At 34.6% G+C, this 19,623-nt stretch overlaps 3 protein-coding genes across 5 annotated transcripts; 1 reads left to right on the plus strand and 2 right to left on the minus strand.

Moving 5' to 3' along the window:
* Positions 1–12: 12 nt before the first annotated feature.
* On the minus strand, positions 13–10,081 carry LOC105313563 (cellular tumor antigen p53-like). Of its 2 annotated transcripts, none has more exons than XM_019999289.1 (15): positions 9,921–10,081; positions 9,518–9,632; positions 8,437–8,595; positions 6,416–6,504; positions 4,005–4,062; positions 3,919–3,945; positions 3,696–3,765; positions 3,470–3,583; positions 2,889–3,005; positions 2,535–2,643; positions 1,781–2,009; positions 1,074–1,196; positions 931–1,004; positions 734–827; positions 13–344 (listed from the first exon to the last, which is right to left on the minus strand). In XM_019999289.1, the coding sequence occupies exons 1-15, from the start codon at positions 10,049–10,051 to the stop codon at positions 72–74; spliced, it is 1,782 nt and encodes a 593-aa protein (XP_019854848.1). In that variant the 5' UTR covers positions 10,052–10,081; the 3' UTR covers positions 13–71. The 2 variants fall into 2 exon arrangements, with proteins under 2 accessions (XP_019854848.1, XP_011405395.1); XM_011407093.2 differs by having other exon boundaries at positions 9,518–9,635.
* Positions 10,082–10,100: 19 nt separating this feature from the next.
* Positions 10,101–15,427, minus strand: LOC100633645 (uncharacterized). Of its 2 annotated transcripts, XM_003388210.3 has the most exons (8): positions 15,032–15,427; positions 14,906–14,969; positions 14,424–14,516; positions 13,416–13,476; positions 13,247–13,362; positions 12,035–12,134; positions 10,310–10,462; positions 10,101–10,252 (listed from the first exon to the last, which is right to left on the minus strand). In XM_003388210.3, the coding sequence occupies exons 1-8, from the start codon at positions 15,331–15,333 to the stop codon at positions 10,179–10,181; spliced, it is 963 nt and encodes a 320-aa protein (XP_003388258.1). In that variant the 5' UTR covers positions 15,334–15,427; the 3' UTR covers positions 10,101–10,178. The 2 variants fall into 2 exon arrangements, with proteins under 2 accessions (XP_003388258.1, XP_019854850.1); XM_019999291.1 differs by lacking the exons at positions 10,101–10,252; positions 10,310–10,462 and adding an exon at positions 10,475–10,918.
* A 116-nt stretch (positions 15,428–15,543) lies between these two features.
* On the plus strand, positions 15,544–19,587 carry LOC100633773 (high mobility group nucleosome-binding domain-containing protein 5-like). The gene is made up of 6 exons (XM_003388211.3): positions 15,544–15,649; positions 15,718–15,823; positions 16,018–16,236; positions 18,461–18,607; positions 18,946–19,071; positions 19,288–19,587. The coding sequence occupies exons 2-6, from the start codon at positions 15,767–15,769 to the stop codon at positions 19,396–19,398; spliced, it is 660 nt and encodes a 219-aa protein (XP_003388259.1). The 5' UTR covers positions 15,544–15,649; positions 15,718–15,766; the 3' UTR covers positions 19,399–19,587.
* The last annotated feature ends 36 nt before the right edge of the window (positions 19,588–19,623 follow it).

A 19,623-nucleotide genomic window follows, 5' to 3' on the forward strand; every position in this document is an offset into this window, starting at 1 on the left:
TAATGTCATCTCTAGCAATAATAATTATTATTAGTGAATGAAAAAATGATAATGATAATACACATAAATTATTAATTGGATTCAGAACCTGAAGAAGATGAATACGTCTTCTTGACTTGTATTCTTAGAACCTCCAGTGTATTTGGACTAATTATATTAGACATACCACTTGCAGTAGAGGATTGAGATAAAAGCTGTGGTTTGTACGGCTGCGTTGACTGAGAGTATGTGAATGTCTCGTCTTCTCTTGATGGCTGTTGGGTAGCTGCAGTGTTAATGAGGCTGATTCCATTTAGTAGCTGCTCTCTGTGAGACGAATTTGATACCCCTAGGTCCTTTAATTGCTATATAAATTGACAGAACGGACATACATAATAATTATAATGAATTAATTATAAGCATCATACATGTGCATGTAAAATAATGATAATAATTAACATAACTGATTATATTGTACAAAAGGAAATTTTAGAGGTACAGTAGTTAAATTTGGCGTTTTGATAGCCATTTGCCAAAATAAAATCTGCCATTTTGAGCCATTATGCAAATGCTCAATGGCATGTGGCCACTAATTCACCAAATTAAAATTCAACTCAACTATTATCAAAATAGCAATTCGCCAAATTTAACTCCCTCCAAAATTTTCCGCTACAAAGTACAATAATGATAAGAATAATACTGATTATAATAATGACATAATTATTTTATCATAATTAATCATTAATAAACTCACATTATTATCAAGACTAATAACTTGAGCGAGATCACATATGCCACCATTGTCCAATAGAACCTTATACTGTGAAAGATTCAACTGTTGAAGCCAACTATTAACAACAACAACAATAACAATAATAACAATAATAATAATAAATAAAAATACATTTACTTGCATGTACATGTATGCTCATAAAGTTATTACTATTGTACCTTTCAACATTTCTGATATCTTGAGATCCATGTAATTGAGATGAAGCACTGGGGAGCAATGGATCATCTGGAACCTAATAAAATAATAAATATAATTGTTAATAAAAGAGTATTTTAAACTCAGTGCATATTATAGCACATACATCAGTAGCAGTTGCTCCAATGTTCAATTGAGATAAGTTGGCCTCAGACTCAATGTTTACCTGATGGACCCGCTCCATCATCCTCACACACACTTCAACAAATGGAAACAGTTCGGGATACGTCTATTATGCACAAAAGAATAGCAATAGTTGATGTATTTAGTATTTTTAGTGACTGTGGTCCTATTACACTCATGTTCTTAACAAGTCATGTTACTGCATGTACATGTACATTTAAGCTTTGGCTTAACAAGTTAACTTCTGGCAATTTCATCATTTCTTACAAGGTTATTTTTGCAATTATATAGGTGAATTTAATCTCATATTTTCTTTAAAATAATTGTCAAAAATTATTGATCAAAAATAGAATTTTGACCAGGATCAACACAGGATTTCTACACACTATAAGAGCACAATGTTACTGTTAGTATTTTTAACAAGTACATGCAAGTACAACGAATCAACAAGTACAAGATTTTCAACAATCAAAAATTTCGTCAAAATTCTATTTTTTTATTAAAATTAATTTTCATCAAAAAAGTTTTTTCATCATTTCTGTATTAATCCACATACTATATCTAAGTGGAACAAAAATTTCGTCGGTTAAAAAATTCAAATGTGACAAAAATTTTGAGCTATACGGTAGTATAAATAAATAAAATATATCTATGGTGTGCATGCATGTCTGTACAATATCAGGCACAAACCTCAACAGTAAAGGATTGTTTGGCTGATAGACTAGTCCGTGATACTTTGGAAGGAATGGCACACTCAACGTTTTGAGTCAAAGCAGGTCTCTTCCTTGACTTCTTGAGATCAACTAGAGGGTCGATGGTGGAAGGAGTTGATTGTTTCTGTTCATCATTGTCTCTGTCTCTTCCTGTAGAAGCACATACTCTGATATCCACGACAGCTCTACCATAAAGGACTCCTCCTCTAAGAATGGAATTAATAATGGACAAGCAACTTCAAAATTCAAAAATTCAATTTTGATTGGAATCAGCTCAAAGTTTGAACACAACATAAATACATGTATATGTATCAGAAAAATTTATAAAAATGAAGAATTATCTTCTTTTCATTTTTTGAAAAATTTGGCCTGATTTTGGAGCAACTTTAAAAATTCGTAAAGAAATTAATTTTGATCGGAATCAACTAAAACTTTCTACACAACATACATGTAAATACATGTACATGTATATGTATTAGGAAAAATTATAAAAATGAAGAATTCTCTCCTTTTCAAATTTGGTGAAATTTAGCCAAAGACCCTGTACTGTAGTACAGGGACTTCGACCCAATTTTGGAGCAATTTAAAAATTTGAAAAAATTTAATTTTGATTGGATTCAGCTCAAATTTGATTCACAACATAAGTACATGTATATCTATCAGAAAATCATCCACATACAAGCAGTAACACACACACACACACACACACATACATTACACAGTATCCTTACATTTCCAATGTGAATATCAACTGAGCCACTTGTCCTGGTCCTTTATGTAATTCTGACGTAAAGCACGGGAATACGAAAAAAGCTTGAACACTACCACTGGTCAATGACTCTATAAACGGGTCAATGGTTAATGGTCAATAGTTAATGTTTAAAGGTCGGTGGGTTAATGGGTTCAACGGTTAATGATCAATGGCAAAAGTATAATATACATGAATTCTTGTCAATGGTTGATGGTGAATGGGTCAATGGTCAAATGGTCAATGGTGAATGTGTTAATGGTGAATAGGTTAGTGGTCAATGGTGAATGGGGCTAATGGTTAATGGGTCAATGGTTAATGGTACACATGTGCTTACTGGCTTGGAGTGAGCTGATAGGCATAGTGATAGAGAGTCTACCGGAGGCGGGGTCCTCACAGTAGATGGTTTCTGTTTTAGCTGCTCCACATATAAAATGCTTTGGAAACTGATGACCTTTGAATGACAACAAAACAAAGACACTTAAAATTATAATAACCAAATAAAGGATCATAATGTCTGGGAGGAAAACAACTCTTAAGTTACATGTAGTACTGTATCTCCAATAACAGTTACTAAAGTATCTTACTTTCATGTACATGTATATTAATGTACTAATCAAAGCTCATTAATAAAAGTTCTTTACTATTGATAGCCTTTTCATAAAGAGCATATCTACATAGTAGCTGCTATCACATTATTATTATTATTATTATTATTATTATTATTATCATTATTATTATTATTATTATTATTATTATTATTATTATTATTATTATTATTATTATCATTATTATTATTATTATTATTATTATTATTATTATTATTATCATTATTATTATTATTATTATTATCATTATTATTATTATTATTATTATTACAGTAGTTTCTTAATGGTAAGTGAGGGTTTGGGTCCTTACCTCTTTTCTTCTGATCCTCTATATGCTTAGGGCAGCACTGCAATATATCCCCAATCAGGTCCGGAGACTTGTGAATGGCCATTGCCCTTATGACAGCATTCGGTGGAGGGACTTCTACAATCAATATAATAATAATAATAATAATAATAATAATAATAATAATAATAATAATAATAATAATAATAATAATAATAATAATAATAATAACATGTAAGTCATCACTTACTTGAGAAGGAAAATGTCATGCCAACTGTAGAGTCTCTTTTAATGTATGCCCTTTTCATAAGGTTAGAATACTAATAAAGAATAATAATAATAATAACAACAACAACAACAATAATAACAACAACAACAACAATAATAACAACAACAACAACAACAACAACAATAATAAAAATAATAAAAATAATAATAATAATAATAATAATGACCATGATAGTTCTACTTACTGTGAATGGTACAGTCTTTGGTGGTTTCTGTAAATAATTTAAAATAATAATAAATTAGAGTACAATATGCAGTTACTTAAACTTACGCTGTTATCATCATCATTTAAGATCAGAGTAAAGCCATACTCACCAGGCATGGGTATACTAAGAGGAGAGAGAGGGAGGGAGAGAGGGAGGGAGGGAGAGAGAGAGAGAGAGAGGGAGAGAGGGAAAGAGAGAGAGGGAGGGAGAGAGGGGGGAGAGAGGGAGGGAGAGAGGGGGGAGAGAGGGAGAGAGAGAGGGAGGGAGAGAGGGAGGGAGGGAGAGAGAGAGAGAGAGAGACAGGGAGGTGGAGGTAGAGAAAGAGGAAGAGGCATAGAAAGAAAGGTAAAGTCAGACATTGAGGCAGACAGAATTGAAAATTAACATCAACATCACCAAAAATGCAACTAGCCAAAACTTAACTCAATAAAGCCAATTAATTAATTATTATTGTCACAATACGCGTCTCCTTTCACATTAGATCATAATCATAACATGCTTAGATGAGTGGGTGTCATTATCACATGATAAACATAATCCGCTTAACACCTAAACACCAGACACTGCTTCCTTTATTGTAATTTTCTTAATTAAAATCGGAGTCCCAAGTAGCATAGTTCAATTGTGTTATGGGGAGCAGCTGACTACTTGAAATATACCCACATAGTGCCAGTGCCAATAACATAGAGGATGTGAAGTCAATAAATAACACGTGAAGCTTTAGAGTTGAGGCCATGCACGTGTGCCCTGAACCCAATCCTAGTATGTGAGAAAGAAGAAACTACAAAAGGACTTGTAGCTAGAATAACAATGGGTACTACAAAACTCTTATTATTTCCTCACACATGTACATTATAGCTCAGCCTCGGGTCGCTGGTCAGCTAATCGAATAATAGTAAAACCTGAGGGGAACCACTGCACACTCCTGGTCTATCATCCACGAGGCTCAACAAACCGGTTTATCAAGATAGTAATCAGAACAAATCTTACTAAGAAATGCCCCAAGACCTACATGTGCATATTACTAGCAAAAAGTACTTTAATAATTACATGTACATGTATATATTATCTTCGAGGCTCAACAAACCGGTTTATCAAGATAATAATCAGAACAATACTTACTAAGAAATGCCCCAAGACCTACATGTACATGTACATGTACATAGCACCAGCAAAAAGTACCCATATTATGTACATGTATACTATTATCCACAAAGCTCAACAAACCAGTTTTTCAAGCCATTAATTAGATATTGAACAATTCTTACCCCAAACTACATGCACATGTACATACTAGCAAAAATTACCTCAATATAATTATGTGATAAATAATACATAAATGAATGCATGGCTTACAATGACATGCATCACTTACAAGCGTAATGGTTATGTATATGTATTGTTGTATGATTAGTATCATTGTTTATGCACTTATTGTATTAGTCTAATGATAAAACACTTCGAAGGTACAGCTATTTACTAACACACACAACGTCCCACCCTAATTAATGTTTTCGGTTTAGAAAATAGTATGACCGTATATGGTCAAATACCGTCAACATCGCATCACTCATTAGTTAGCGAAACACATGACACTTTATAACTATCAACAATCTCACACAAATTACCATGACATAATCTTCACACATCCAACTCACCTACTAATTATGCTAAGTCAATATACACCATGCAATGATAAGCAAGCAAGCGTGAAGAGTTCAATGTGAAGTGTATAACGGTCGGTATACCAGTATAGCCTGCTATTGTGGACACTCTAAAATAAGGAGGCCTCTATAATGAGGACAGGTAGTATCAGTCCCAATACAATAGTAATGTGTATTAATGAACCTCTGAAATAAGGACAGGTTCATAATCAGGAGGGTATTATTGGGTACCAAGGTGTCCGGAGTAGACAGGCCTGACTGTATTCACTAATCATTTAAAACTATACCATAATGCTTATCCCATCCATTGCAATATAAAACAAACGTTGCCAGCAGCTACACATACTGCCTCTATGCTTCATAGCATTCAACCAATGCAGCTATTACATCACCTTATTACATGCTTATATCATTCGTTATAGCATAAAACATAGTAAATGCACCCACTGGATATTATGCTTCATAGTGCATAAAGCCATAAGGCAGCACCCACGAGAACATGACCAAAAGTAATTTCAAGGTCTTTCCTAGTTGAGGTTCTTTTCCTCTCCTTTCAGTGTTAATAATTAGTAAAAACCACATTTGACACGTAGCTCAAAAACACAGGTGCATATTCTACTATAGTTTCCATGCAGTAATTGGATTTATAATGAAAATAAATAGGAAACAACATGTACTGTTGAAATAATGCTACAGTAGGACATTAAACCTTTAATATGATAGAAAGAATCGTCCCACAATACAAGAAAAAAGGTAAGCAAATAGTTCAAAGGTAATAAGCATAGTTTAAATTATCACTTTCTTTAACTCACTTAGATGGGACTTTCTTCCTTATGAATGGCATCCCGTGCATGTGAGAATAAGACCCACTGCAGTCACTCATAGCAGCTGGGCTATCACCCTAGAAATACAACAATAGCAACTAATTAGCAGCCATTATAAAATCATTATTATCGAGTTAGACATATTATAGAATTATTTTACTACAGGACAATAATCACACATGTGCAGTAGCTTCACTTCAAAGGGAAGGAAGCTCTTCTCTCAGTCTCTCCTAGTGATTCAGGTCCACACTACAGACAACCCACTTTATTGACCCATTGACCTCATCCTTAACTCCACATACATTGTACATGCACAATCCACACTCAGACACACAGTAAGGATGCATAGAGGGGATTTCACCCTGAAGGCTACCTATGAGTGCCTATACTAATTGAGTTGGACCTATGTAGGTGATCTCACTTTAGGATAATATATCATAGGTCCAACGGAAGTGATGGGGACATACTATTCCAATGTTATAATCCTACGATAATGGGCTATACACATTCGTTATGCAGCATAATGTACTATTGTACTATGTAACATTATACTAATTGTGTTTATAAGGTAGTAATATATTGTATAATGTACTCAAATGCTGCATAACATGTTAATAATGCTAACACAGCAGTATTATACTGTCTAATGCACTAATGATGCTACCAATGTAGTAATATACTGTATAATGTACGGCCCTTACTGTATTATGCTTAATAAGATACTAATATGGTTATACTTATACTGTATTATACTGCATAACATACTAAAATGCTATATGATGCAATATCATGTACTATCATGTTGTCCAATGTATTAGATTGTGTATATTACATAATGTTACATAATGGACTATATACTATTGCTATTATGCTGTTAGTCTAATGTCCCAATATGCTAAACAGCCAGTACTACTAATCTACTGTATGATTGCAATGCTGGCTCATTGATTATACAAAGGGAGCAATGTTAGTTGACTCAGACTGTTTTACAAACAATGCATTAAAGTGTATACTGATCTTATGTACAGTGGGTGTAAAGTGTAACACACTTGCTGGACTGCAATGTCTGAAGATCATTATCAAAAGATCAACACATGCTTTGCAAGCACAGACAATGATGTAACCCCTATCTCCCATTAGCCCGATAATTCTGAAAACAATAAACCACAAGACAGCTAACAACACCCACAACACCCAAAAGTACTCGTTACCTGCCCCACACAAGCACATGCACACATTCAAATTACTTTATTAGCCGTACTTTATAGACTTACATGTACATGTACATGTATAGACACAAAGAGATCTCCCACTCCAACTCTGCTAGTTGATGTCACTGACCCTATCCTTAAAGTCCCTTTTCCCAACATAATTATGAAATTTCAAAGCAACTTGCACTATTACTTCACCGTCTCTCCCACTCTCTACATCTCTTAGTTCTTCCTGAATTCCTTCCGCTATTTTTTAAATTTCCGACATAAAAAACATTTCACTTTTTGCAAATCTTACATTAACTACAAATGACTCACTCTCATTTTCTCTCACCTTTACACGACAAGAGCAATTCTGTCGGTAAGTCATTAATCTATTTAGTCTCGTCCATCTCACATTCGTCTCAATTTCTCTTCACTGTCTATCTTTGCAATTCTCTCACTTACTACAAATCTCATTTTCTTTCACTTTACATGTACATGTACACATATATCGTAAGAGCAACCAACTCTCTCATTAATTCATTTATTCTCGTCCATCTCACATTTGTTCCAATTTCTCTTCACTGTCTGCCAGTCTTACAATCACTAGCCCATGCAATGCTTTGATGTCCCTCACAATAAAGGGATTAGAGTACATTAGGGCTGATAGCAGTTGAGGCAAGCATGGATGCAAGCAACATGCAACAACTAGAATGAATAAATGACCGACGGCGTATAGTACATGCAGCCATTGCAATAGACACTGAAACATAAAAGGGACATTCCAGGTCATAGAGCAAAGGACCGGTCACTTACGGGAGGAGTGACTCTTGTTGGAGTGGTGTTAGCAGAGGAGACAGCAGAGCCTGAGTCACCATAGACATGATAGAGAGGAGGAGGAGGAGGCTGAGGGTAGCTGTAAGAAGAACTGATTGGTAGCATGTGCTGTGACTGCTGCTGCTGCTGCTGTGAGTTCTGCAAAAATAAAGATACTTTTGCTCATAATAATGATAATAATAGCAACTAATAGTATGCTAAACACAGCTACTGCATGTTTAGCGCATGCAGCTTTATATTAAAGTAAAGGACTGCATTAGTTTGCTTCTTACATTAGGAATGGGAAGCACAGGCTGATCAATATAGCATACATAAGGATCAGTGCCAGGACCTACTGAGGTATAGGGGGGTGGTGGGGGAAGAGACCAGGACATCATTCTATAATACTATGAGCTAGAAGGGAGTCTGAAGCAAAGACTGCTGATGACTCCAACTGGAGAGCAATGCTTATATATGCTGTGGAGGACCACATACTATAGTCCAGGTGGAAACCAGGCTAGCCATACAATTACAGCAAGGAAATGGATAAGAGTGACAACTGGGAAGTTGCAGAAATGCTGAGTAGCAGCAGGCGCGGGCACATAATGTTAATTTATAAAAAATGAGATACGCAAGGAAGTGCAGACATGAACCATTAATTATCAGCTGATGTCACTCAAAGGCAGTGCCACACAAAAATGCATTAATTATAGACTTATTTTTTAGTCCATGCTCTCATTAATAAGCAAGAAAACGTGTTAAAACAATGATAGGATTTTTTCAAAAAATAGTCCTATTTTGATTAAAAATTCGCATTCCAATAAAAAACTTAGTTTTGCTACCACTAAGTACTAAATAAAAGCAATAATAAAATCTTTAAAAAATTCTATTAGTAATGCTCCAAGCATTATCACTCTTATAAAGTCAGTGGCTATTATTAATAATAATACAAGGCCCGAAAAATGATACCTTTTAAATTTGATTAAATTAAAAATGGCCTCCCATCAATTTCAGTAGCTCTCATCTCTGACATAACAACATGATGTGTTTACTGCATCAGAACAAAAACAGAATGACTAACCATGAATGAAGCTGGAGTCAGGAGTGACCTCTGTATGGTGATACTATCCATACTTGAACTGTTCTCAGTCACTGATGAAGACTCTTCCTCACAAACATAGAACTCTTCAGTGATACTACTACACAATAGACTGATAATAATAATTAGCACTAGTTCTTATAAGAGCAACAGAACCTGAGGCCACACTAGTGTGAACAGGTTCATTAACTTAATGATCAATTTCCTAATTTTAAACAAAGGACAACAGACAAGACATGCTTTATAAGATTTCCACCAGTCACATCAGTGCTTTGAGAAACACGACTTATTTCATTGCCAGGCAAATCGAATACCCCACCATAAAAGTGGCACCAATTACATACCGGTAATCGGTTCTAAACATTATAATCAACTCTGCCTTTACCCGTTGCTTTTTATAGCTTCCATTAACTCGTTCAGGGTTCCCTGGCTGAGTCCCAGGGACTCTTGTGAACCAGGCAAATCTTCCTCATCACTGTGGATAACTGAGTCGGGATCTGAATGAGGCTCCTCCATTAAAACAGATATATACACGTTCGACCACGTTTTAGTACGATCACACCTCCCCAATTAAGAATTTTTCATTTAACAAATTAACAATACAAATAATAATCAGTGTTCATTAAACGTTATTGTTCAAAAATTACAAATCGACAGTCCAACTTCGACAGCAGCAGCACAAGAAGATGAAGGCCTTTCGTATCAAACTTGTAAGAGCTATAAAAATATAATAATAATATCAATAATAATAATAAATTAATAATTGTAGCGTACATCTTTCCTTTCTGTGTTTATTGTCGAATTTAGAGGCTCTTCTAGGGACAATAGAGACGGAGAGGATTGAAGCAAAATAAACAAAACTCAACAACATCTGGACCCCAGAAGTGAGATAAGAGAACCACGAAACAGGCTCAATGACTGAAGTACCTATAATTATAATTTAAAATAAAACATTTCATCATACCATACTCAGGAGCCTAGTAAAAGGGAACTATCATTATTTAATATATTGTTTCAAAATATTAAATCATTTTTAATTATTGTTATTATTGTTGTTCTCTGTTCTAAACAATAACAATAACAATAACAATAAGTACAACAAAGAAAAGAAATAGTCATTTAGATGTGGGACAGGATAAGAACAAGGAAAAGAGCACAAAGCCAAGAGAGGTTAAATAAAATAAAATCAAATCAAATTCTATTATTATTTATCATTATCATTATCATTATTATTATTATTATTATTATTGTGCAATATTAATAATACAAACAATGTGGACATTGAGGTAATGAGGTGACCTTTATACCATACATGTACCCAGGGATGTTCTTGTTGATAAAGTTAGGCTACACTGCCAGGACATATTGGAGGTTTCTGTCTCCCTAAACATAATAATGTACATCCTACTGCTTACATTGTTAGGCTAATTGTGAAAGCATTTTCAGTATTGGGCTAATTACAGCATTTATGCTTGTAAGCACTTTCAGAAAAGGAGAGTTAGTAAACTTTTCTTGCATCTCAAGAGGAAACACTTTCATTCAATAATATCAATTACTGATACACTTATAAGATACACAGACAGACAGACAATAATTAGAGCATTATAAGAAAAGGCCCATTAGAGTGCTACCATTTTACACACATGTACACATGTACATGTACATGTACATGTAGTAGAGAGCTGGAGTAATGACATCACTCACACGTAGCAATTAAAGGAGCTTCATTATGCTATGAGTATACAACATGCACACCAGTCAATTAACTAAGCATGAGTATGAATCTTTTGGTTTTACTCAGAACTGCTAAATGTATACACTACAGTGGTAAAACATGACATAGGCAGTAGGGTTTGGCAGATTATGCTCTAAAATTGCTCTATTATGCTATGCTTCAATTCTCAGGAAACAGCTCTATTATGCTCTATCAATCAGCCATTATGCTCCCAATTATGCCCATGAATTTCATTATAATAAGTCCTTGAGTATTGTGAGCAATGGTAGCTGTTTCAAAACAGTTAATTTATTGAGTGCAAGGGCCTTTTTATTGCATTTCTCAATACATTTTTTAAAAATTTTCTATTATAGCTCTATTATGCTCACATTATGCTCATGCTTTTGAGCTCTATTATGCTCAAAATTGTGCTGGCATAATCCGCCAAGGCCTAATAGGCAGCATTCTATTTTTTATTTCTCCATTGTAGGCTTTGAAGTGCTGCACTATAGAGCACTTCTGGTCAAAATGTACATGATGTGTATACTATGAAATCAGCTTAAGATATAGCTTGGTTCAATTGTATACACTAGTGTATGTGGGTATAGAAAATGAAACTTAAAGTTATAGTTTACATTTCAATCCAATATCACTTGTTATGACGGAAAGTGTCTATAAACATAGCAAATGCAAAATTTGGAGATTTTCTAACTCTTTCATGCCAACCATGGTGCCTTAACAAAGCTACTGTATAATAGGAAGTACAGTACATGTATGTCACTCACCACAGAGTGTAGCAGTGGATACAGAGAAATAGAGCATCTTCAGGTACACAAATGTCGGATGAGTGGCTTTGTTAGCATTAAGATTGTCCCATGCTGAAGGCTGTATAATAACAAACAAGAAGAAGCAATGATACATTTATATACACAACATAAATACATGCACATATTGAGAGGAGCTAATGTATTAACTAATGAAGAAAGGATGTATCAATGAATATCAAGTGTGTGTTCATTAGAATGAGCAGAGTGACTTGTGGGCTGTTAATATAAAACACTTTAGTGAACAAATATTTTAAATGCTGGGCACACATTTAATCCAGAACATGTACTATGCACAAGAGCCGGATTTTATTGTATACAGTGTGGTACATTCCATTCTAACATTCCATTCTAACATTATCATGCTTCATAACACTGAATTATCAAGTAATGGATCTTGTACAGCATTGCTGTCTGATGAAATAACTCAATACTACATTAAACTTTGTGGGACTGTACCGCACTGTGTAATAAGATTATAAAATGAGCTGTGCTTGCTTTTTGTAAAAGTCAATCAACTAATAACTTAACAGCTCATACAGGGTTTCCCTTTATGAACTGAAAATTAAGCACTAGAATACAGTACATATACTGTATATGTACATATGTCTTTGGGGCAACTTTAAAAATTCATAAAAAATCCAATTTTGATCGGAATGAACTCAAAACTTCTATACAACATTAGCACATGTGTGTATCAGTAAAAATTACAAAAATGGAAAATTCTCTCCTAGCCATTTTTGAGAAAATTTTTGAGCAACTTTTGAAAATTTATAAAAAAATATGAATTTGATTGGAATCAGCTCAAAGTTAGTACACAGCAAAAAACATGTATAGGCATCAGAAAAATTATAAAATTGTAAAATTCTCTCTTAGCTATTTTTCATAAATTTGGCCTATAAAAACCTTTAGTTGTTGGCCCAATTTTTGAACAACTGTAAAATAACAAAAAATTCAAACTTGATTGGAATAAGTCAAAAAATTGATACATAACATAAGGACATGCATATGTATCAGAAAAAATTATAAAAAAAAGAAATTCTCTCCTAGTTATTTTTGACATCCAATTTTTGAGCAAATTGAGAATCTACCCTGCATTAGCACTATACCAAAATCCTGTGGGAAGCTCAGAATTCAAAATTCATAAATTTAGGAACAACCTTACACACTTACTGAAATTCTAAATTCAAATGTATACAAGCCAGCAAATAAGAGAACAGTTGAGAGGTAGCACTGAGCCAGAAAGACACCAGTAGCAGTGTGATGAATAACTTGTTTAACAAGCTTGACTATATGAAAGGAAAGCAAAACAGGATAGTCTTATGTAACTTGATATACTTACAAGAAACGACCACAACAACTAACAGGTGTATCAATTCAATGAGGCACAGTACACCATCACCCTATAATGATTCAAATAAAGACATGATTATTAAAGACATGCACTTCTTGTAAGACATGTACATGTACATGTACATGCATAATGAAATAAAGACAAAATAAGATACTCATAGTCACATGTATATTGTATAGTCTGATTTATTGGTGAAGAATTAAATTTGGCAAGTTAGCAAATTCTAGAAAAACACCAAATTAAAGCTTGCCAATTTTTTTTACAAATGATGGTATAAGATAGTGAAATTTAGCCTAAAACCAACATAATAATAATATCCTAAATATTCCACGGCCAATAAATTCCATTGTACTGATATAATCATTATTTTTATTCACAGTCTCGATTTGAAAGATGAAATAGAAAGAGAACATCTCGTAAAGCAAACATGTAACATTATAAAAATCAACAAAAAATAATTCCAATTAAGGATGATGGGACCCATGATCTATTACAATACGAAAGTTATGCTGTATACTTAGTAAAACAAAAATGCTTCATTTATGACAAACATTCATTAGTTTACAATTATAGGTTGTTATGCATACCGTATACAATGAGTAAATACATTTACTCATGTAAATATTCACTAGTCAAAAGGACTAGAAATTACTGTCTATCTGGAAATGTGATTTTAAATTTACTGAATTAGAATTTCACAAAAATTAGATCACCCACATAATTACATGCCACATTCAATAATACATGACACAATCTTATTTAGTAAAAATTAAATCACAGCACAATTTAAAAACACAAAAATTTTCTACCACATAAATTTCCTGATTCATGGTATATGCATTTAGCTATACAGGTGTAGTCACCTTTTTTAACACTCATCATAGGCTATCTATTACACACAAAGATAATGCTAAATGCAACAAAAACGTACAATGCTCTACTATTCGATTATACAATAGTTTAGATAGACATGGTCATGCCATCATGCCACCTTACACTGTCAACAACGATGGCGTCAGCTTCAGTAGTGTTAGTGCCATCCAGACCACTCACTGCATGGAATATCTCCAGCACACCAACACCGACCACCTATAACAGTACAATGAGCAATCAAGCCCCTAATTATTCATGCAAGCAAAGAATTAATAGTTAAATCACAGTAACCAATGTCTCTCAAGACTTTTCTTATACTTATAATTGTGCATTAGTACATTATTGAAAGATCATTTGTCCCTTCATTCTCATGTTAATCACTGAACGGCTTGCATCATCTACAGTAATCTCCCTTGTTGAATACTATAGTTACCCCCGGTATTCTGTTACTACTACTACTGTGGCTCAATTGCAAGGCAATCAAAATGCAACAAATAAATAAATCCTATTATACTTCACATAAGATCAACCCATACCTAATAAATTAATCACTACCCACTGTAAATCTCACTCAGGCAAAGGACTTATTACAGGCTACAACATACCTGGATAAGGAACGTGATTAGTAAAAGATGATTAGTGAGCCATACAGGTAATAGAGGCCTCTTCCTATTAATTAATAATAAGGACATCCACTTTACAAATCCTATCACGTTTCACACTTCATTTACCTTACTCTGTGAACCTGCTCATCCTCTTCTACCTGCCCTCTTAATAAATCTGCTGCTCTCTCGAGAGCAAAGAGAATCTCTCGAGGATCATTAGAAGACAACTGGTGGTGAGTGGAGGCTTCTATGGTCGAGGAGTCTAAGGCCGAGGTCGCCTCGCCTACTCTCTTGTTCGTGAAAGGATTGGCCACGGATGTACTTGCATCTTCTCGTAGAGGTCTTGGGTCTTCGGACGTGATAGGGACCGAGAGGGCAGAGTTTGTACTGTAGTTTCGATCAAGCAAAGAAGACTTTTCTGAAGCCATTACAACTTTGCTGAAGCACAAAATGTCACACCTCAATATTAATTATTTTTATTCTGCAAGTTATTAAATACACGCCCATTTTCCACATCCAGTTATTAAAACCTCGCCCACCTGTTTGTGTTTTTATTTCCCCCCTCTCCGCCCCCGCGTAGGAGTAATTTGTTTTGACTTGCGGTTTAGCTAGGGCCTCCCATCAATTTATACTGCGCATGCGCAGTTCTACCAACAACACGGAAAATTTAGGCGCTTGCCGGTCGTGATTGAGAAGTTCACCACAGTCAGAGCACCACTGGTCACCTCACTCTAGCAACTTTTAGTACGCTTTGGTTTGCTCTCCGTGTCTCTTTTTAGTCTAATTTACTTGTAAAATTTCCTTTGATTTAGATCTTTAAAACTTCCCGCCGCACATTTCTTATCACATCACAACGCAGTTATGTCTGATTCAGCCGCTCAACTGAAGAGAGAGGGAACCATGGCTGTCACAGCACAGGTTAGCGGGACTCGTAGCTAGCTGAGGATCTAACGAGGGCTTGTATAAGTAATGAAATTCTGTGCATGTTAACACTTTCAAAGTGCAGCTTGTAAAATAATCCAGCTGCTAAGTAATGTGATGATTAATAACGTAATAATAATAATGATGATAATAATTGGGTTGGGGGTGAGCTCCTTTTCTATACAAAATAGGAAGGGAAGGAGTTTCTCGAAGCTCAGGGGATGACTGTCACAGATGATGATGTTAAGACTCGTGCCCAGAAAGAAGCACTGGAGCAGATAACATCAGAGACTAATGGAGACACCAACAACACTGAGCAAGAGACTGCTAATGGCGACGATCAGCCGACCGATGAAGCTAGTGAGAAGCCTAAACTTGCACGTGATTCTACCATGGCTGTGACTGCTAATGTAAGACTCATTAAATAAAATAGTACATTATTCATTATAGTAGATATTGTGGTGCTTGTTTGCACACTAGCTAGTTTGTTTGTTATTATGTTTATGTGAGTATGCTAATGCGTGTACTACTACTGTGTCTGGTTTAAGTATTAGACTGTGTTAATTTGCCTGTATTCCATTGCAATTCTTCATAATGAGATATATTGGATTACTCCAGTTTCCTCTTCTATGTGTTGTCTGATGTGCTGTACTTATTAAATACTTGTGATTGTGAAACCATCAAGTATTGTTAAATTAGTTTAACAAGGTTACCATGTAGGAGGGGATCTCCTATAATCAGAGCATGTATCCTGAACTTTAAATTAATTATATTTGATAATATAATTTATGTGAATAAACTGAAAGTAGTATTATAGTAAGATGATAATAATAAAATTAAATTATAACTGGAACCTCAATAAAAATTTGTATAGTGTTTATGTGAGATACAGTACCTAGCACTATATACCTGTAGTTTGTGTACTCATTATGTTTAATGATGCTGACATATTGTAACTTGCATTACATCACATGTTTCTATTTGTACTATTTCTGTCCTTAGAAACATTCCCAAAATTACCCACACACTGAAAGCTGTGACAGCCCGATAAGAATCGTTTTTGAGCTGCAGCATATAATAATATTTCAAGTACATGTACCGAATACTGAAGCATCATTATTAATGATATCCTCCAAAACTTGTATGGTTTTCCTTGTTTTTATATTTCTCCCCCACAATTAAAGCTATGCTTTGCTACTCTTGCATTTGGTATAGTATACCATAGCTATTTTAGGGCCAGCTAGGGTACCTAGTTTATATTGATGTTCTGAAGGCTTAATTATGTACATTATTATATTTGCATGTCTAGTACTACATTATTTGATGTGGTAGTTTGTTTATGTTTGTCTATTAGTACGGATAATTGGCTCTGCATGGACTGATTTATTATGTTATTATAATTATTGGTATAGTTATAGTCTGATTGATTGACAATTAAGCAACGATTTGTCAGTTTGGATTTTTCTTATGCATCGGTCGTTACAGTCATTTTAAAAAGTGAAACTGATGTTATTTTCATATGCAGTGAATGGATAAACATGGGAATCTTTATAGTGAACTCTCTCTCTCTCTCCCTCTCGAAAAACACCTAAGTGTTAAAGTGGTGTATACTAATTTAGAAGTTTGTATTGGTGTGAAGATTTATTTAGCAGTTTCTGAGAATTCTTTTCTTATGTATAAACTACATGTACATATAGTGCTCTACTTACAAGCATACTTGTATGTGCATGTACGCCCACACAAAGTATCTATAATGGCATGTCCAGGTGTACATGTACATGTACATCAATTGAAGCTGTAATTTTGATTGATCCATATGTCACTGTATGCACATGTATATACTTGACCACTGTGATGCTCTTGTGTGGTCATCCTTAAGTATATCGACCCTCCCCGAATTTTTTGTACATTTACAGATACAAATCATACATGCATGCATGTACATGTCAATAGCTCAATTGAACTCAATCATAGTACATGTACCTTAATTCATGTACCTAATTAATGCCCTTCAACTGCTTCATGGGAGATCATAATTATACTGAATGTTAAGCTAGCTGGTATAAGACTATCTTATACGTGCATGTACTTACTAAGTTCATGAGAGTCTATTCAGAGTGCCTGAGGTCAAGCCATATGTTCTCAATACCACATTAAAGCTTAGCCTGTTAATGTAATTTGTCATATTATGTGTGCCTTTATTGGGATTATGGAAATTACCTTAGTACATATGCCGTTAACATCTGGATTCAAGGAAAGTGCTTCCATTACAGATTATAGCTTATTAGTTTATATTTGCTAGTGATGTTGATCTAATACATATAAGTATCGTGAGTGACCCTAGCTCATTGTAATTATTATTATTACTTCTGCACTGCATTGGTAGATTAGGATACAGAATCATTTATTAAGGAAATTATATAATTTATTCTCCTCCAATTTGCCTTGCTTAAATTTTGTATTACATCAATTGTTTGATCAAAATTTTTACCAAATTTTTCCATCACAAAATCCATTGAGCCAATTGTGTACCAAAACAATCTGACTCAAAAACCTTGACTATAATATACGTGTACAATATAGCTTATGTATTTTGTATAGCCCTAGCTACATGTATATTACTTCTTATAACAGGAGGGGGCCCAGCTTCTTGGCGGAGAGGAACTGGAGAAGACACGTGGTCAGACTGCTGCAGCTGCTGCTGCTACTAAAGAAGATGAAGGTGAAGAGAGTGATGCTGCTAAGCTTAAGAGAACAACTACCATGGCTCAAACTACTGAGGTCTGACATTGGGCATGCATGTACATGTACATCTGTGTGTGGTCATTGTATAGTTTTAGTTTATTTGTCCTGTAATATTCCACCACTATATGTTTGTGTATTAGGATAACATAATGGCATCAGCCACCTTTAAACTGTATATTGTACTGTTATGTACACTAGTACAAATATGATTCTGAATGGTCAACTTCACATTTTTATACTCCTCCCAATCTGAAGGCTAGCTATTATAATACATTGCTATTATTGATTTTGTGTAATGTTCCTATACTCATGCTGTACATTGATTTATTTGCTGTGTATTTTTAATAAATATTTTCTCCATTGTTATATCACAGGACAGTCAGCATATACTAGGTAACGAGGAGTATGGGAAGACACGCTCACAGACTCGTAAATTCTCTGAAAGTGAAGAGAAGAAGCCTGCTGTGAAGCGCACTAGCACTATGGCACAGACAGCAAAAGTAAGGAGGAGAGAGAGAGGGAGAGGGTGAGGGGGAGGGAGAGAGAGGGGGAAGGAGGAACAAACAGAAGGTAGGAGGGGAAAAGATTGAAATGAAGTGGTAGCCTGGAAGAGAGAGAGAGAGAGAGAGAGAGGGTAGGAGACTGTTAGCTGTAAGATTGATAAAGATTAAAATTATTGATAAGTAAAATCACTGTTAAAATATCATCTCCCCTAGGAAGGTGAGGAGTTTCTGGCAAGGGAGAACAAGCGTGCTAAAGGTGAAGAAGATGGTGCCCAGGAGGAAGGCGGAGATGAGGAACAGAAGGAAGTTGCTGCCGAAGACTAGCTGTTCCTATCAAAAGCATTTTGGCACAAGCACAACTCAAGTCATTTTATTTTCCTTTGTCTTAGGTCCTTTTTACATGTAAATAATATAAGTCACTTTCATAAATGAGACACACACAAGCTGGACTTTTAGTTTATTATTTAACATTTTTTTCTATGTAACTTCTTTTAAGAAAGTCAAAATAATGAACTAATTATTATTCATAGATTAGTTGCCATAGTAACC

Source organism: Amphimedon queenslandica, unplaced genomic scaffold (assembly GCF_000090795.2).
Source record: "Amphimedon queenslandica unplaced genomic scaffold, v1.1 AMPQUscaffold_13278, whole genome shotgun sequence".
Taxonomy (NCBI): Eukaryota; Metazoa; Porifera; class Demospongiae; order Haplosclerida; family Niphatidae; genus Amphimedon; species Amphimedon queenslandica.